We start from the raw sequence: 19,824 nt of genomic DNA on the forward strand, positions 1-19,824 counted from the left end.
AACCCCTACCTTGATTTGACTATCCAAGGTGCAAGACCTCACACTTAGCTCTGTTAAACCCCATTTGCCATTTCTTGCCCACTTCCCCAGCTGATCAAAGTTCCTGCTGCAATCTCTAATAACCTTCCTCACTGTCAACAATACCACCTATTTCAGTGTCATCTGCAACTTTACTAATCATGCCTTGTACATTCTCATCCAAATCATTGATATAGATAACAAACAGTAATGGGCCCAGCACCAACCCCGAGACACTCCACTGGTCACAGGCCACCAGTCCGACAAGCATCCTTCCACTATTACCCTCTGCTTCCTACCATCAAGTCAACTGTGTCTCCAATTTGCCAGCTTTGCCTGGATTCCATGCAATCTAACCTTCCAGAGCTGCCTACCATGTAGAACCTTATCAAAGGCAAAAATCACACAACACCAGGTTATAGTCCAACAGGTTTAATTGGAAGTGCATTAGCTTTCGGAGAGTTGCTCCTTCATCAGGTGGTGTGGAGAGCGCAATTCTAACACACAGAATTTATAGCAAAAATTTACAGTGTGATGTAACTGAAATCATACATTGAAAAATTGATTGTCTGGTAAGCCTTTCATCTCTTAGAATACCATGATAATTTCACTTCTTTCATGTGTAAATCACAAAACCTTTATTTAAAAAGTTGCATTCTCAGGTTAGTTGTTAACAATGGTGATAGCTGGATAATATGTTGAAGGTGTTAGTCCCCTGTGTTCTCTGTCTATGCCACAATGTTTAGATTGATTCTAATCTAAAAAGTGAGATAACGGAGTTTTACATGAATTCATGCAGTTTTTGAGCAAAGTACAATGTAACCTTGCAAGTATAAATTCACCCCACAAAATATATGTGTGCATGTGGGTCTTTGTCTGTCTGTGTGTGTCTATCTGTCTGTCTGGGTTGGGGGTTGTGTGTGTGTAGTGAGTGTAGAGTGTCTTAAAACTGTGAGGGGGTGCATGTGTGAGTGTGGGAGTGTGTGTGTCTGTAAGGGTGTGTGTGGGTGTCTGTGTGCGCGTCTGTATATGTGTGTCCATGTATATGTGTGTATAGGAGTGTCTGTATATGTGAGAGAGAGTGTGTGTGTAGGAGTATCTTTGTGTGTGTATAGTGCAATGGCGGTCACCTGTAATGTGACATGATCCCAAGGTCCCGGTTGAGGCCCTCCCTATGGGTACTGAACTTAGCTATCAGCCTCTGCTTGGCCACTTTTCGCTGCTGCCTGTCCCGAAGTCCACCTTGGAGGATGGTCACCCAAAGGCCTGAGGTCGAATGTCCTGGACCACTGAAGTGTTCCCCAACTGGGAGGAAACCCTCCTGTCTGTTGATTGTTGTGCGGTGCCCATTCATTCGTTGTCATAGCCTTTGCTCGGTTTCCCCAATGTACCATGCCTCCGAGCATCCTTGCCTGCAACGTATAAGATAGACAACTTTGGCTGAGTCACATCAGTACCTGCCATGTACAAGGTGGGAGGTGTCCCCACACGTAATGGTGATATCTATGTCCACACTCTGACACGTCTTGCAGCGCCTACCGTGATAGGGTTGTATGGAGTTGTCCTGAGAGCCGGGCAGCTTGCTATGAACAATGATCTGTTTGAGGTTTGACAGTTGTTTAAAGGCAAGTAGTGGAGGTGTGGGGAAGGTCTTGGTGAGGTTCTCATCCTCATTGATAATGTGTTGCAGGTCACGAAGCTCCTTATCAAAGGCCTTACTGAAATCCATAAAGACTATGTCTACCACCCTACCCTCATCAACCTTCATGGTCACTTCATCAAAGAACTCTAACAAACTTATGAGGCATGATCTCCCACACACAAAGCCATGCTGACTATTCTTAATCAAACCCTGTTTTTCCAAATGCATATATATCTTATCTCTCAGCACTTTCCTGATGAAGGGCTTTGCCCGAAACGTTGATTTTCCTGCTCCTCGGATGCTGCCTGACCTGCTGTGCTTTTCCAGCACCATACTAATCTTGACTCTAATCTCCAGCATCTGCACTACCCACTTCTGCCTATCTTATCTCTCAGTCAGTCCTTAGCTGAGGAGATTCTAATTTCCTAGCTATATTGGTTAATTCAAAGCTTTCCAGATTGGCTCAACTTTATAACACCAATCAAGAACCTCATAGGCAATGAGGTCCACCTGGTTCCAATCACTACAAACAGTTAACCAACTTAAGGATAGTGTCAAGTTGAAAGAAAAATAATACAATGTGGCAAAGATTAGTGGTAAACCAGAGGATTGGGAAAGTAGTTAAAAACAAAAACAAAAGATAACCAAATAAAACATGGAGAAAACAAACTAAGGGTAAATCAACAAATAATATAAAATGGACAGTAAGAGCTTATTTAAGTATATGGAAAGCAAGTGAGGGGTCAAAGTAAATGTAACCTATCTTCGAGAATGAAGCAGGGAAAATAATAATGGTGAAATTACAGAGAAATTGAATAAGTACTTTGCATCAGTCTTTCTGTTAAAATATTCTAATACCATTCCAAAAATAGGTTGGTAATCAAGAGGCAAAAATAAGGAGGAAATATGCACAATACCTATCACTAGAGAAACAGTACTAGGGCAACAACTGGGGCTACAGGCCTCTTCATCTCTATTTTGGGCAACTGACACAACACAGACATCTATGCAATTTTGGACAAGATTTGTAGCTCAGGTTGCGGAACACTGAACAGGTAGATTTGTTCTGAGATGTTTCGTCACCATACTAGGTCATCATCAGTGAGCCTCCAATGAAGTGTTGGTATTCTGTACCGCTTGTTATTTATGTGCCTTGGTCTGTTGTGGTGGGTGATATCACTTCCAGTTCTATTTCTGAGAGGTTGGTAAATGGGGTCCAAATTGATATGTTTGTTAATGGAGTTCTGGTTTGAATGCCAGGCCTCCAGGAATTCCCGTGACTGTCTTAATTTAGCCTATCCCAAGATGGATGTATTGTCCCAGTTTAACTGGTGTCCCTCTTCACCTGTGTTTGTGGACCCCAGTGATAGTTGTTCATGTCCTTTGGTGGCGAGTTGGTGCTCTTATAGCCTGGTGGCTAGTTTGCTGCCCGTTTGTCCAATGTAATGTTTGTTGCAGTCCTTGGAGGGTATTTTGTATATGATGTTCTTTCTGCTGGTTGTTGGTACGGGGCCCTTTAAATTCATCAGGAAATTTTTCAGTGTGGTGATAGGTTTGCAGGCTACCATGATGCCTAGGGGCCAGAGTAGTCTGGTCGTCATCTCCAAGATGTCTTTGATGTACATAAGGTGGCTAGAGTCTCTGGGCGTGTTGTGTCTCCCTGTCTGTTGTGCAGAATCAGTGGACTGCACTTATTAGGTACCGATTGTTCTGGAACACATTGTACAGGTGTATTTCCTCAGCTTCTCGTATTTCGTGGGTGCTGTAGTGCATTGTGGCTCAGTTAAATAATGTCCTAATGCAGCTCCGTTTTGTGGGTGTTGGGATGATCGGTCCTGTAGTTGACTATCTGGTCCGTGTGTGTGGCTTTCCTGTAGATGCTGGGTTGCAGCTCTCCATTGGCTTTTCATTCTACTGTGACATCTAGGGAGTCTGTTATTGTTCTCTTCCACTTTGGTGAACTTTATATCAGTAAGGATGTTGTTTATGTGTTTGTGGGTTTCTTCAATTTATTGAGTTTCGTGATGACAAAGGTGTCAACCACATAGCATACCCAAAACGTGGGCTGTATCATGAGAAGGGCTGTTCATTCTAACCTCTGCATAACTGCTTCTGCTAAAAGTCCTAATATTGATTATCCCACAGCCATCCCATTGATTTGTTTTCAGATCTTGTCATTGAAGGTGAAGTGGGCTGTAAGGCACAGGTCTACCAGTTTGAGGGTGCTGTCCTTGCTGACATAATTGGTGCTGTCAGGCATTTGTGTCCTTCATGGCAAGAGGGTACCCTCACCAATGACCTATCACAATCACCACCCATCTGTGTCCACCTATTGCCTTCCCACATACCCAGCCACACCCGAACCCCCATTTATTGCTCATCCCTCTTCCCCTCCACATTCCTGATGGAGCCCTCATGCCCGAAACATCGACTCTACTGCTCCTCAGATGCTGCCTGATCTGCTGTGCTTTTTCAGCACCACCATTTTCGAATTTGGCATGCATCCTAAGGTATTAAAGAAAGTAGTTGGTGAAAGAAAGATGCACTGGTAGTAATTGTCCAGGAATCCTTGGATTCTGTCCCAGATGATTAGAAAACTACCAATCTAATGCACTATAGGCTATTTAGCTTAACATCTGTCATTGAGAAAATGTTAGATTTTATTCTAAAAATGTCACAGCAGGGCATTTAGGAATACGTAATATGATCATGCAAAGTCAGCATGGCTTCATGAAGAAGAAATCAGCCTGACAAATTTATTAGAATTCTTTCAGGCAACACACAGACATATTTAGATTTCCAAATGGTCATAGAGATGTACAGCATTGAAACAGACCCTTCAGTCCAACCCGTCCATGCCGACCAGATATCCCAATCCAATCTAGTCCCTCCTGCCAGCACACGGCCCATATCCCTCCTAACCCTTCCTATTCATATACCCATCCAAATGTGGTTCTACAAATGGAGTTTGATAAGGCAACTTAGTCAAACTTTTGGTATTTAGGTAGCACATTAACAGAGAGGGCTCTTGCCCAAAACGTCGATTCTCCTGCTCTTCGGATGCTGCCTGACCTGCTGCTCTTTTCCAGCACCACATTCTCATCTATGATCTCCAGCATCTGCAGTCCCCACTTTCTCCATAGAGAATTGGCTAATTAATAGAAGACAAAAATTGAAACAAACTAAACATTTTCAGATCGGCAACCTGTATTAGCAGAGTGCCACATAGATCAGTGTTCTGGACACAGTTACTTACAATATGTATTAATAACTAAGTTAAAAATCATACAACAATTATAGTCCAACAGGTTTAATTGGAATCACTAGCTTTCTGAGCGCTGATCCTTCATCCGGTGGTTAATAACTCGGATGAGTGAAATAAATGTACTATCACCTCGTTTGCAGGCAAGACAAATTCAGGTGGAAGGGGGAGTGGAAAGGGTGACACAAACAATCTACAGTCTGATTTAGACAAGATAAACACGTGGACCAAAACAGATGAATGTGAGGTTGTGCAGTTGGGCAGGAAGAAGAGCTGGATATTTAACGCAATCAAAAACAAAAGAAAAAAATCATCTGAAGAATCGTCACTGGACTCGAAACGTTAACTCTGATTTCTCTGCACAAATGTTGCCAGATCTGCTGAAATTTTCCGCAGTTCCTGATTTCCAGCATCCGCAATTAATCGAGGACGACCGCAAAAAGCTGCAGCTCACAAAGTCCGAACAGCCTCCTCCGGGAATCACAAATCCCGCCCCCTCCTCTGGCGCATGCTCACACTCTCAGGTCACTGTGGGCGGTTGTGACCTGTGACCTGTGACGGCCGAGTGGCCGATCCTCTCAGTCTCGGCCTCAGGCTGGCCCCGGGCCTGCAGTGGGATCTGCGGTTTCTGATGGCGGAAGCGGTGCGCCCGAAGAAGTCTAGGCACTCAGCAAAACTGGAGGTAACAACGAAAGGAGCAGTGGAGGCTTAGGCCGAGTCCGCTTTGGGGGTTGAAGCCAGAGAGGTGGCACTGGGGAGATATCTGGAATAACAATTCTTGTCCGTATCTCTCGGTTGTTTTGAATCTGTCATTTTCCTGGAAGTAATACTGTTTTGTCGCATTCTCTGTTCATGGAGTCTCATTGACATCTCTAAATCTTATGCCATTCTGTTCCAGACGTCTTTTAAATAAAGATCTGTGTAGTTGAATAAAACTGCCACATATATTTGGCACGACTGAATAAAATCATTTATCTCAGCAGCAAGTAAATAGTTTTCTTACCAAATGTAATCTTTCTTCACAACTACCAGTGGACATGATCCGAAATAAATTCAAAATTCCCCATTTGTCTTAAAACGAAAGGCATTATTGATTTTCTGCTCTTAGATGGAAGGGAACCTTGTATGTCTACAAGAAAATACAGCATTTAATCATAACAGTGTTGAGTTATGGTTTATGGAAAGTGAAACTGATATATCAAACCAGATAAAGGTGGATGGCTAATATGTCTTTTTTTGGATTTTCAGGACAAAAAGAAAAAAGCTACCACAGAAATTAAGAAAAAAAGTTCAAAACCTGAATTAGATCAAGAATCAGTTTCTAGAGAAATAACAAAAACACAGATTTCCTCATCCAGTTCTACTGAAGCCAATAAAAGCCAAAAAGAAACTACTTCAAAACCTAATGAGGGCCAAAGTGAAGATCACCAGGTTCTTCCAGATTTGCTGGAAGCTGAGAATACGATAAAAAATACTCCAGAGTCTGGGTCAATTGTGGAACTGGTGTCCACTGCAATTGCAGAAACTGAAATTAATTCCAAACAACATGTTGGATTGAACAGACAAGATCAACAGTATCATGTAGAACACACAAAAAAATTAAAACATCATCATACCCCTGATGGTAACACAGTACTCCAAGAGGGATGTGGGATTCCAGAGGCTAATGAACTATCTTGTTCTAGTAAGACGACTACTAATCAAAACAAAGAACATTTACAGGTTATTAGTGATGTTGAATCTGCTGTTTGCAGTGTTTCGGACCAAATTCTGTCATGCTCCAGAAATAGTACTACACAGAACGTAACAGTTGATTTGAAGGAAAAGGAGGTCACTCAGAATAAGAATGTTAAAAACCCTGCTATTTTAATACTGGATAATTGTGAGAAAGAGACTGTGGATATGAAGCTGCAAAGTATCATGATTGATCTTCCAGTACAGTTAACTGTAGAAAGACTGTACCCTGATTTGCCATTAGAGGTTAAGGAAGACATTGGAACTGCATTCACTGAGCCGGTTTCATCTCATTCTGGAACACTGTATCCAATTATTCCAAGTGAAATTGTGCCATTTTCAAAAGAAGAACTCAAAATGTTTTCATTAGGTTCATGGCTAGAAAACGTTGATACATATGTTGAAGAATTTCTTTCTGTGGCCACTCAGGATAAAAATGACCTTTTTGAACTTCTTATGAACTATGGGCGATGTAGGAAACAACTTCTGCAGGCTGAAGCAGAATTGCAGACCATGATGTGTGATTATGAGAGTATCGAAAAAAGGCTGTGGACATTCAATGAAGAACAACTGACTCTTCAGGTCAGTTTGTTTTTACTTCTGCTCAATTCATCCTAGACTTGCAACTTGTAAACAGAATTTATTCATTATTGATATCTTTTGTGGTCAAGAGAATCACATTTGGCTCACTTTGTGACATACTAATACAAAATTGGAGATCAAAGGTAGACTCTGAATTGTATTGTTTTGATGGAAAATCATCAGCCTGAAATAATGGTTTTGTTTCTTTCTTCATAGCCACTGCCTGACCATAGTACTTTTTAAGCATTTTCTGATTTTTACTACAGACTTCAAACATCTGCAGTATGTTACTACTTTATTTATTTTTGGTTCTCTATCGCATTATCAATTGTTGCCTGTCTGGCTAGTATTATGAAATCATCAATACTGGTATATCAAGATTTAATAGAATCTGAAGTTTGTTTATTTGCTTGGACCCAGCTGCTGAGACTTGAAGAATATGCTTTCAAAGCTGATGACTAAGAACCCATACTGAAACTACAGCAGTTTGAGTTCTGTTTGTAAAAACATCTGGATAAGGAATAAAGCTTTTGGATTTTCGTTTTGAATTTTCTGTTCTATGTCATTTTGTTGCTCCTGCTTCAAATGTGGGAGCTAGAATCATTGGCCAGAATATATCTATCTGTCTGTCTATGTACCTGTCTTTCCTAATTTAATTTGTTTAATTATTTAATGATGAATTCCTACACTTCTGTTTTCAGATTTCCAATATTTGGGATTATTTTGTTTTGGCCAGATATACATTGATTCCACTTTCCACGTATTAGCTTCTGAACAGCATTAATGGTAAAATTTTGCAGTCGGTACCACATAAATATTTTAGAGAAAACTTCAGACAGATTGGAGTTATGCTAATCAAGTCAAGGTTCTGTCTTTAGTCACAAATAAAGGCAGCTGGGAGGTAAGTCTCCAAATTTAGGTAATATCACATGTAAAAATATGGCACATTGAGGAATATGGAAGACTGCAGGAGTCATCTCTTGAGTGAATTAGGAAAATGGCCACTCATGACACATGCAGTTCAATATAAATGCAAAGTAGTGAAGTTGTAACTGCATTTGCATCCTCTTGTTGCATTTGTGAGGTTGAGAAGATCATGTTCAAAACTACATCTTTGAATGATTAGGGTCATATGAGCTTTTCTGAAGTCAAACTGAGTGGTTTGATTCTTAAAGAATAAAAGAAGATTTAGGTTGTATTGCTGGGAAGAAGGTAATTAGAGACAAACCTCGAGTCTCTGGAAGTCATTGAAAAAAGTTTTAAATATTAGGTTATATACGGTTGGGCTTTTAACTGTCCATTTACTTTTAATTGAAAGCGAAATAGGATCAAAGACACCTAATTAGCATTTCTGCCAAGATGGAAGATTTATGTTTCATGGCAGCACGAAGACAGCAGAGGAATCTGTTCTGAGATCAGGTTACAGGCTTCTCTACAACTCATCAAATTTCACAGTCTTGAAACGCATAAAAGTGGATAAATCCCCAGGACCTGATCAGGTGTACCCTCGAACTCAGTGGGAAGCTAGGGAAGTGATTGCTGGGCCTCTTACTGAGATATTTGGACCGTCAAGTCGGAAGGTGAGGTGTTGGAAGACTGGAGATTGGCTAACATGGTGCCACTGTTTAAGAAAGGTGGTAAGGACAAGCTGGGAAACAATAGACCAGTGAACCTGACGTCAGTGGTGGGCAAGCTGTTGGAGGGAATCCTGAGGGACAGGATGTACATGTATTTGGAAAGGCAAGGACCGATTAGGAATAGTCAACATGGCTTTGTGTGTGGAAAAATCATGTCTCACAAACTTGATTGAATTTTTTGAAGAAGTAACAAAGTGGATTGATGAGGGCAGAGCGGTAGATGTGATCTATATGGACTTCAATAAGGCGTTCAACAAGGTTCCCCATGGGACACTGGTTAGCAAGGTTAGATCTCATGGAATACAGGGAGAACTAGCCCAAAGGTAGAAGACAGAGGGTTGTTTTTTAGACTGGAGGCCTGTAACCAGTGGAGTGCCACAAGGATTGGTGCTGGGACCACTACTTTTCATCATTTATATAAATAATTTGGATGTGAGCATAAGAGATATAGTTAGTAAGTTTGCAGATGATACCAAAATTGGAGGTGTAGTGGACAGCGAAGAAGGTTACCACAGATTAAAACGGGATCTTGATCAGATGAACCAATGGGCTGAGAAGTGACAGATGGAGTTTAATTCAGATAAATGTGAGGTGCTGCATTTTGGGAAAGCAAATCTTAGCAGGACTTATACACTTAATGATAAGGTCCTCGGGAGTGTTGCTGAACAAAGAGGCTTTGGAGTGCAGGTTCACAGCTCCTTTAAAGTGGAGTCGCAGGTAGATAGGATAGTGAAGAAGGCGTTTGGTATACTTTCCTCTGTTGGTCAGAATATTGAGTAGAGGAGTTGGGAGGTCATGTTATGGGTGTACAGGACATTGGTTAGGCCACTGCTAGAATATTGCGTGCGATTCTGGAATTGAGCTATAGGGAGAGGTTGAATAGGCTCAGAGTCCCTTCTATATCTCTCGCCCCCCCCCAAAACCTATGCCCTCTGGTTCTAGACTCCCCTACCCCAGGGAAAAGACTTTGTCTATTTATCCTATCCATGCTCCCCATGATTTCATAAGCTCTATAAGGTCATCCCTCAGCCTCCGACGCTCCAGGGAAAACAGCCCCAGCCTGTGCAGCCTCTCCCTATAGCTCAAATCCTCCAACCCTGGCAACATCCTTGTAAATCTTTTCCTGAACCCTTTCAAGTTTCATAACATCCTTCTGATAGGAACAAGCCCAGAATTGCATGCAATATTCCAAAAGTGGCCTAACCAATGTTTTTTTCACATTTACTTTTTCAGTTGGTAACATAAGTTGTCCTTTAATAGTATTTTCATTACTACTGGTATGTCATTGCACCTAGTTGGGTTAAAAGCCATACCTGCAAGCTTTTGCAAATGCAAGGAATAATTCCAGCGTTTTAGAATCTTGTCATAACTAGCTTGTTCTGGGTGTTGGTTTGCTCGCTGAGCTGAAAGGTTCATTTCCAGATGTTTCATCACCCTACTGGTAACAACTTCAGTGAGCCTCATACGAAGCACTGTACATGATTCCTGCTTTCTATTTATATGTTTGGATTTCTTTGGGTTGGTGTTGTCATTTCTTGTGCTGATGTCATTTCCTTTTCTTTTTCTCAGGGGGTGGTAGATGGGGTCTAACTCGATGTGTTTGTTGATAGAGTTCCGTAACACATCGAGTTAGATCCCATCTACCACCCCTGAGAAAAAGAACAGGAAATAACATCAGCACAGGAAATGACAACACCAACCCAAAAGAAACCCAAACATAGAAAGCAGAAATCATGTACAGTGCTTCACCTGTGGTCCACTGAAGATGTTACCTAATAGGGTGACAAAATGTCTGGAAATGAACCTTCCAGCTCAGCCAGCAAACCTACATCCAGTACCTCAACCTGTGCTACAAATCTTCTCAAAACTCGCTTTTACTAGCTTGTGTTATAACTAGTCAGTAGAGAGTGGAAGTAGTGATTGGGATGGTAATTGATAGGTTAAACTTGTTTTTTTCACAAATAAGGCAAAAGCTATTGTGTAGATTTCTTTGTCAAAGCTATCTTGGCAGCTTGGCTGGCTTAATTTTTCTATTATTATGGACCAGCTCTTTCTTGTCATCTCGTTTTGTCACAAAAATTGCTCGAAAAAATTCTTTTGAGACACAAGACCCAAATCTGTCCACTCATATGGTGGAACGTCCTCCAGAAACTCAGCAGGGATTTTGCCAGCATCAGTAGTATTTGATCTGCCCCATGCGCTCAACATATTCTTTATTTCATGCAGGAAGTTTGAAAGCATACCACTCAATTTGAAATGTGGGAAAGGTGGGATGGAAGGACTTGCCTGGTTTATATGAAATTCAGTAAGCTGCTGCAAATAAGACAGCATATTCATACAGTTAGTCTGGGATAAATCATGATCTAAGTATGAATAATAATTCCAATTTCATATTTTTATGTGTTTAGAATTTTCAGTATTCTTGAAATTAATTGGACTGATAACTACATAATTGGAGGTATTTCAAGTTTTAGATCTCCATGCCAAAGACTGAACTAGTATCATAAATTTAATGTAGAATTTGCAAGATGGTGGTAAAATTGCACAAAGTACACAAAATCATAGCATTTTAGTTCATTCATGGATATGGATCAACATAAAAATGGGAAGAACTGGACTATAGTTTTCTATTTCCACATCTAAAAAGCAAAATGTTAAATTATTCTGTTAACAGTCATGGAACCATAAAAAAATCCATAGAAGTACAAACAGTTGAGCAGGACCAGCCTGCTCCACTATTCAATATGACCATGGCTGATCATCCAACTTGGTATCCTGTTCACCCTTTCTCCCTAGACCCTTTTGATCCCTTTAGCCCAAAGAACCAGATCTAACTTGATACATTCATCTTCTGTGACAGGAAATTCTGAAGGCTTGCCACTGTCTGGGTGAAGAAATTTTCCTCATGTCAGTTCTAAATGGCCTGCCCTGTATCCTTTAAACTGTGACCACTGGTTTTTCTTACAATGTTTGTCCCTACTGAATTTTAAACATTAAAATTGGAATTAGAGAATTAAGAAAAAGATAGAGGGCCCAATTCGCACAGCATCCCACAAAATTAATTTTTTAGTTCTTACTAGGCTCGGACTATTTTGTCCATGTTTTGTTGGAACACACTATGAATGCTTTGCATGTCTGATCGTATCGTGGAGAGAGAAATCATTAGTGTTTTAGGTTTTTGACTTTCCATCAGAACTGAGAAACGCTTGATATGTAACTGATTCTAAACAAGTGAATGAGTGAGAAAGAAAAAACAGCAAGAAGAAAAGCAAAATACTGTGCATGCTGAACATTTGAAACAAATGCACACTGCTGGAGAAACTAGACAGGTTTGGCAGCATTTATGGAGAGATAGCGATACAGAATTAATGCAGTTCTGACAAAGTCATACTGGACTGTAAACGTTAATTCTGTTTCTGTCACCACAGTTTCTGCCAGATCTCCTGAGTTTCTCCAGTGCTCTGTGTTTGAAGCAAAAGAGAACGTCTAATTAATTATTTTAGCATGGAATATGAGCATTTAGTGTTTTCCAGTTTCTCCACCTAAGATTTTTGTTGATAAAAGCTAGCATCCTTCTTCATGTAGCTTGTAAAATGAGCCAGTTTCATGACTGTTAAACCAGTGCAATGGCATCTTTAAAAAGTAAGATTTTAATTCTTTCCATACAAATGTTGTCTCCCTACATATGGAGCTGCTCTTGGTTGCAAATTTAATTTTGAAGCAGGAAGCAGCTGATCTGTAATGCAGAATTGGACTCTGTTGCAAATTCTTCAGCTTCATGTTCCAACATAATGTAAGAACGTCAGTAGACGTCTCTACACAGATATAGAAAGCATCCAACAAAGATTCACCAGAATGAAACCAAGAATAGGAAGTTTTTGTTGCTTCATAGAACTTGCATTTGAACTGGAAATGTGATTTTTTTAAAAAATTCATAGGAAATGGGTGTCCCTGAAAAGGCATGCACTTTAGACATCCCTTAAATGTTCTTGAACTGTCTGGGTTCTTAAGCAATTTTAATGCTGGAAGAAATACTAAAATGTGACACACAAACAAAGATTAGAAATGATCGGTGAGTCCAAAAAGTAAAACTTTTAAAAAAAAATAGCATGGAAGTTAGTCTTTGACTTGGCCAGGACAAATGGATTGTGAAACACTTCATACATCAAGGATGGTGATTCTGGTGTTGCTGACTTTGGCAGCTGAATGGTTGTTTGGGGATTCTTGGTTCTGCAGTTATCCAAAAGGCTTTTTCCCATGTTCCTTAACCTTGGTTTTGTTGACTTGTTTTCAGAAATCAGAAAGAGAGGTACTTTTTCATTATACTTGCACATTGAAACCAGGGGTTGTAGTTGGTTTTTAATTCTCTTTCTTGTTTGTTGCTTGATGGATAAAACAAACATCTCTTTCTCCCTGAGCTGCCTTTTTCAACTCCTGTTCGTAATCTAGGACACATCCTACAGCATATGGCTTTTTTCTTAGGGGAATAGTCAGTACCTCATTATCTCCGTAGCCACAGATCAGCTTTCTTTTGAATGATGTATCTACTTGGAAGTGTTGCTGTCTGAAGTTCCCTAGACATACTTCAGGTGCAACATTCCGTTGTTCCTCTCTGGACTTTGTGTAACTCATGCAGGAATATTCCAGATAGCCCTTAAATTTATATTCTCAGCTATCCTTTGGCTGCTTTGCCCTTTTAAAAACTGTGCACCTAAAAATTTGTAATTAAATTAGGGTTATGGCCCACTGTCATGACAGTGGGTGACTGAACCTCAGTATGACCATTTCTTATTTAAGATGAAATAGAATATATTAAACCCACTTGTTCTTATGTCTTATCGATCTGTCTCATTCATAGTATTTTATTAATGGATTGAATGTTTACTCATTAGATTGTCAAGAATCTATTCAATTTTCCACAATGTATAGGCATTTACAGATCCTGAACTGTTGATATATTCTTAAAGAGAGAATATTCCGTGAATACCCGGAACTTGTACACCTTTTACTCTACCAGTTCTGGAAGGTTGAGGTATAAAGAAAGTTTGAAGATGGCAATGGTTTGCTGATGTAAAGAAGAGAAACAGTGTATATGGTTTTTATAATTAATATGTTTAAGGATTGGGTGGCATTAATTTTTTTTGTTTAATACATTTGACTTACGGTATCCAGTGCAAAATTGATTTTTCACAATTTCACCATCTGCATGGAGATTTACATCACCTTTCCTTCGTTTTACATATGGCCATGTGTTTTGCTTTTTTTATAGGGAGTTTGTGCTGATCAAACAAAAGTTACAGCCTATCATCGATATCAGACTGTGGAGATGAACAATTCAGTTGTTGCAGAGCTTCAACGGATTTTGAGTATTAAGGCTGATCACTTGCATCAAACACTGGCTTTACATGCCTATACATCAGTGCTTTCTCGACTGCAGGTGGAATCATACATCTACAGGTTGTTAAACAGCTCAACAGCATTTAGAACAGTGGCAATTCTACGTAGACAAGGTTAGTATACCTTGAGTGGATAGCTCATTATTTTCAATGTGGATCTTCAGTGTAGTAACACATTTGCACCAAAATACTAATCTGTCTTTTCATGTAAGAATATATTTTATATATATATTATATATTCTTGGTACTCCCTGTCTTTATTTCTCTCTCTTTCCAGATATTTTATTAATATTTTGCATCTTGCTGATAAAATTCTCTTAAATTTTTCCAGAAGCCAGTTGAATAAGGGCTAAAGTAATAAGCAAGTGAACACTTCTATTTGATTTCAATCCACCAGGAAGTTTTCAGTTTGCATGGAGCTTTAAGTGCACCTCTTCTCATTGGAATACACAAATAGTCTTTTTTGACATTCTGATTGTTTGACTTAAGGACAGATGTTTTCTGGAGAATGTAATCTTGAAAATGTAAACAAAAAACTAAACTTATGGAAATGTATGAGGTCAAACTGTCTCCTAAACTAATAGCTTGATAGCTTTGGGTTTGAATCTTCAATCAAAACCATATGATTAGGTTGAAGATATAACTTCATTGGACTAGCCATGATATGAAAAAGACATGAGAAGAGGTACAAGCCAGAAAGATTAGCATATCATTGAAGACTGTTCTGTGATCTGTACTTATATGATACCTATTATATTCCTACCTGGACGATTTTTTCAATATCGTGTCTAAGATGACTGTAATATCCTCCAGTTAAACATTTAGAAGATTGAAACATTGTCTTCAATCTCAATCACAAATTCTATTCTCTTGCTACTGGATCATTCCTATCCCTGGCCATCATCCTAGATTTAACCAAACTGTACGCAGTCGCTACATCATAATTGATCCTGATCTGAGACCATAATCTTAATATCTCAACTACTGCATCTGCTGCTTTCATTGTCAACCTGTCTCCACACCCCCCCCCCCATTCTTATTTCCTCAGTCTTATTCTAAACCCTTATTTACGTCTTCATAACCTCCAAATGCAGTTGTTCCAGTGCTTTCCCTTCACATGCTCTGTAAACACCAATTTGTCTAAACCACGTCCGTCTATATTTGTACAGACCTGCAGTGGCTCTTGGTTCACCACTCTGCCAATTTAACAATCTCCTCTTCGTGTTTAAATCCCCGTGTGAGCTCACCTCTTCCTATTCCTGCAAATGTCTTGAGCTCTACAACTTCCCAAACACACTGTTCTTGGACTGATACGTACGGTCTTCATTCTGCCATTGGCAACCACATCAATCATCAAGACCCCACATTTTGGATTTTTCTCCCTAACTCTGCCTCAACCATCCTTATGACCATCCTTTAAAAAAAATAACTATTTTGACCAACTAGTTACCCTTTCAAATATTCCTCATGGCTTGGTGCCATTTTTAGCAGATCACGCTTCTGTGAAGTATCTTGGAACTTTCTTTGCCCCCAAGGAAAATGTACTAAGTAAGTACAAATTGTGATTGGAACTAAACTATTCTCTTTGAACGAGTAAATCTAATTGTCATTTTTATGTCACATATTAACTTTCCAAACAGAATTGGACTATTATCTAGAGAGAAAATATTTTCAGGGCTATGAGGAAAAGATGGGGTACTTGGACTGAGTGAGTTGCATTTGCACATACCCAGCACAGACACAACTGGTTGATAGGTTATCTTCTGTGCTGTATGATTTTCCTTGTGCAATAAAGTAGCTTATTGAATCGCCAAGCGTTAGCTTAGTTGATCTTGGAAATTTCAAGTTGAACATTTAAGCATTCAGTACAAAATGCAAAATAAGGTATGCCATATCCTAATGTTACAGTATTATCCAAGTATATAAGATGAAGTGTGAATCAACTCCCATGAAAGAAACATACTCAAACCTCTTATTGAAGAATTGAATGGACTCAAAAATGTATCTTCAGTAGACCTGAGTTTGTAGCATGAAGCTGTCAGAATTTTGTGCAGACTTATCTACTTGATGAAACAAAGACTGAAGCTCTTCCAAATTGAAGAACAGGTGTCTCAATTTGGCCACATTAAATATGTTTTCAGAATCCAATAAAGTTATATAGAATGATTATCAGAAGAGTTTAATTACGTTTTTATCTTTCATTAATTAAAAGGATGAGAATTTTAATTTGGCAGTAGTGATATTGAACCAACAGAGGCTAAATGAGTGAGTGAGTGAGTTGAACATGATACAAATGGCAGAGTTTTGTGGTTCTGATATGCTGCTGGAGAAGAAACAGACTGTCATAAATTCCAACTGATAAACATAGAACAGTAGAGCACAGGAACAAGCTCTGCGGCCCACTTTGTTGTGCCGAATGTGATGCCAAATTAAACCAATCCCTTCTGCCTGGCCTTAGTCCATATCCCTCCATTCCTTGCATATTCATGTGCTTATCTAAAAGTCTCTTAAACACCCCTATTGTATCTGTCTCCACCACCACTCTTGGCAGAATGAACCAGACTCATACCACTCTCTGTGCAAAAAACACTTGCCCCTCACATCTCCTTTGAACTTTCTCCTTCTCACCTTAAATGCATGCCCCCTAGGATTAGACATTTCAAATCAGGGTGGGTGGGGGAATTTTTTGACATCACCCTTATCTATGCATCTCATAATTTTATAGACTCCTATCAAGTCTCTCCTCAGCCTCCACTGCTCCAGAGAAAACACCCCTAGTTTTTCTAGCCTCTCCTTATAGCTCATACCCCTTAATCCAGGCAACATCCTGGTAAACTTCTTCTGCACCCTCTCCAAAGCCTCCACATCCTTCCTGTAATATGGTGACCAGAATTTAATGCAATATTCTTAAGTGCGACCTAAACAAAGTTTTATAAAGCTGTAACATGACATCCTGACTTGTACTCACTATCCTGACCAATAAAGGCAAGTACTGTATGTCATACGTTTTTGTTACCACTCTATCTACTTGTGTGGCCACTTTCAAGGAGCTATGGACTTGACCCCCCAAGATCCCCATGTACACCCATGTTATTAAGCATCCTGCCATTAACTGTATACGTTTCCTTAACATTTGATCTCCCAAAGGGCATATCTCACACTTCCCAGATTAAACCTCAACTGCCATTTCTCTGCCCGTGTCTGCAACTGATCTATATCCCGCTGTATCCTTTGATAACCTTCTACAATATCCACAACTCCACCAACCTTTGTGTTGTGTGCAAACTTAGTAACCCACCCATCTACATATTAATCCAAATTACTTATATATCACAAACTCCAGAGGTCCCAATAGGATCCCTGTGGAATACCACTAGTCAGGGACCTCCAGCCAGAAAAAACACCCTTCCACCACTACCCTCTGTCTTATATGGGCAAGCCAATTCTGAATTCATATAGTCAAGACACAGTGGATCGCATGCATCTTAATCTTCTGGATGAGCCTACATGAGGGGCCTTGTTGAAAGCCTTACTAAAATCCATATCGACAACATCCGCTGCTCCAACCTCACCAATCACCTTTGTCGTCACCTCCAACTTCCATCACTTTGGTACACCAAGACATGACCTGCCCCTTGCAAAGTTATGCTTTTCCAAATGCACGTAAACCCTATCCCTCAGAATCTTCTCCAACAGCTTCCTGATGACCAATGTGAGAGTCACCAATCTGTAATTTCTGGATAATCCATATTTCCTTCTTGAATAGAGGAACAACTTTAGCTATTCACCAATCCTCCAGGACTTCTCCAATGCCGAGCGAGGCTACAAGGATCTTGGTAAAGACCCCAGTAATCTCCTCTCTTGCCTCTCTCACTAATCTGGGGTAGATTCCATCAACCCCTGGGGAGTTATCCATATTAATGCTCTTCAAAAGACCCATCACCATTTCTTTCTTGATCTCGAAATGCCCTAGCATGTTAGCATGCTCCACACTAATCTCAATAACCTTCGTATCCCTCTCCTGGGTGAATACTAATGCAAAGTACTCGTTTAGGATCTCGCTCACATCCTCTGCCTCCAAGCACAAGTTCCCTCCTTTGTCTTTGAGTCATCCTACTTATTTATCCTCTTGTTTTTAATGTGTATAGAATGCCTTTGGATTTTCTTTAAACCTACTTGCCAAGGTTATTTCATGGCCCTCCTTGGTCTCCGCACTTTTCTGTCTTCTTCATATTCCTCTTGTTAGATTTTAACTTTCTAAACCTTACATATGCTCCTTTTTTTCCTTCAACTAAATTCACAACCTCTCTCATTATCCAAGGGTCTCTTACCTTGCCCTCCTTGTCCTCCTTTCTTACTGGAACATGCCAGTCCTGAACTCTGATCATTAGGTCTTTAAACAACTCGCACTTGTCAAATGTGGACATGCCCAATAACAGTTGTTCCCAATTAACTCTCCTGCCTAATACTAACATAATCTGCCCTCCCTCAATTCAGTAGTTTCCTGCAAGGTCCTGACTTATCCTTATTCCTAGCTATCTTGAGACTTGAGAATTTGTGATTATTGTTTCCAAAATGCTCTCCCACTGAAAGGTTAGTCACCTGGCCAGGCTCATTAGCGCTTACAAAGTCCAATGCAGCCTCTCCTGTAGTTGGATTATCCACATACTGTTTCAAGAAACCCTCTTGGATGCGCCTAAGAAATTCTGCCCATCTATGCCTCTTGCTCAAAGGAAGTCCCAGTCAATATTGGAGAAATTAAACACATTCACTTTGACAACCCTGTTGTTACTGCATTTTTCCATAATCTGCCTATGTCTTTGTTCCTCAGTGTCTCAGTGGCTGTTAGGAGTCCTATAGTATAATCTCATCAGAGTGTTAGCACCCATCTTATTTTTGAGCTTTACCCATATAGCCTCAGTGGATGGCCCTCCAGTATGTCTTCTCTGAGTGCAGATGACTCATTCTTCCTGCTTAGTAATGCAACTTCTTCATCTCTTTTACCTCCCTCTCTATCTTGTCTAAAACAATGAAACCCTGGAACATTCAGCAGACTGTCCTGTCGCACTCTCAACCAAGTCTCTGTAATGGCCACAGCACTATTGTACATCTATAGTGTACATTCATCTGCCTTATCCATAATACTTCTTGCATTGAAATAAACACACAGCAGTCGATCAATCCCATTGTGTTCATTTACCTGTCTCTGCTGTCCCTTCTTTCAGACTTACCAGTCTTAACATCTACCTTCCCCTCAATCCCTTCACTTGCTGACCTGCTGCCCTGCTTCCTAGCCCCCTGCCACTCTAGTTTAAACTCTCCCAAGTAGCACTAATGAACCTGCCTGTGAGGATATTGGTTCCCTTCCAGTTTAAGTGTAATCCATCCCTCTTGTACAGATCACCCCCACCCCAGAAGAGGTCCCAATGATTCAAGAACCTGCAGCCCTGCCTCCCTGCACCAACTCATCTGTCCTATCTTATTCTCCTTGCCTCACTAGCACGTAGCACTGGTCATAATCCAGAGATGATTACTCTCTACGTCCTGCTTTTC

The 19,824-nt window shown here is 40.2% G+C and overlaps 1 protein-coding gene across 4 annotated transcripts in view; it reads left to right on the top strand.

The window, feature by feature from the left end:
• Nucleotides 1–5,010: 5,010 nt before the first annotated feature.
• epg5 (ectopic P-granules autophagy protein 5 homolog (C. elegans)) overlaps nt 5,011–19,824 on the top strand; it is a 145,757-nt gene continuing 130,943 nt past the window's right edge. Inside the window, exons 1-3 of one of the 4 annotated variants that reach the window (XM_043687769.1) lie at nt 5,011–5,604; nt 6,171–7,238; nt 14,145–14,385. In XM_043687769.1, the coding sequence (XP_043543704.1) occupies nt 5,554–5,604; nt 6,171–7,238; nt 14,145–14,385 (1,360 nt within the window). In that variant the 5' untranslated portion in view covers nt 5,011–5,553. The remainder of the gene's footprint in view (nt 5,605–6,170; nt 7,239–14,144; nt 14,386–19,824) is intronic. The other 3 variants (XM_043687761.1, XM_043687752.1, XM_043687743.1) reach the window with 3 other exon arrangements.

Source organism: Chiloscyllium plagiosum, chromosome 1 (genome assembly GCF_004010195.1).
Source record: "Chiloscyllium plagiosum isolate BGI_BamShark_2017 chromosome 1, ASM401019v2, whole genome shotgun sequence".
Lineage (NCBI taxonomy): Eukaryota > Metazoa > Chordata > Chondrichthyes > Orectolobiformes > Hemiscylliidae > Chiloscyllium > Chiloscyllium plagiosum.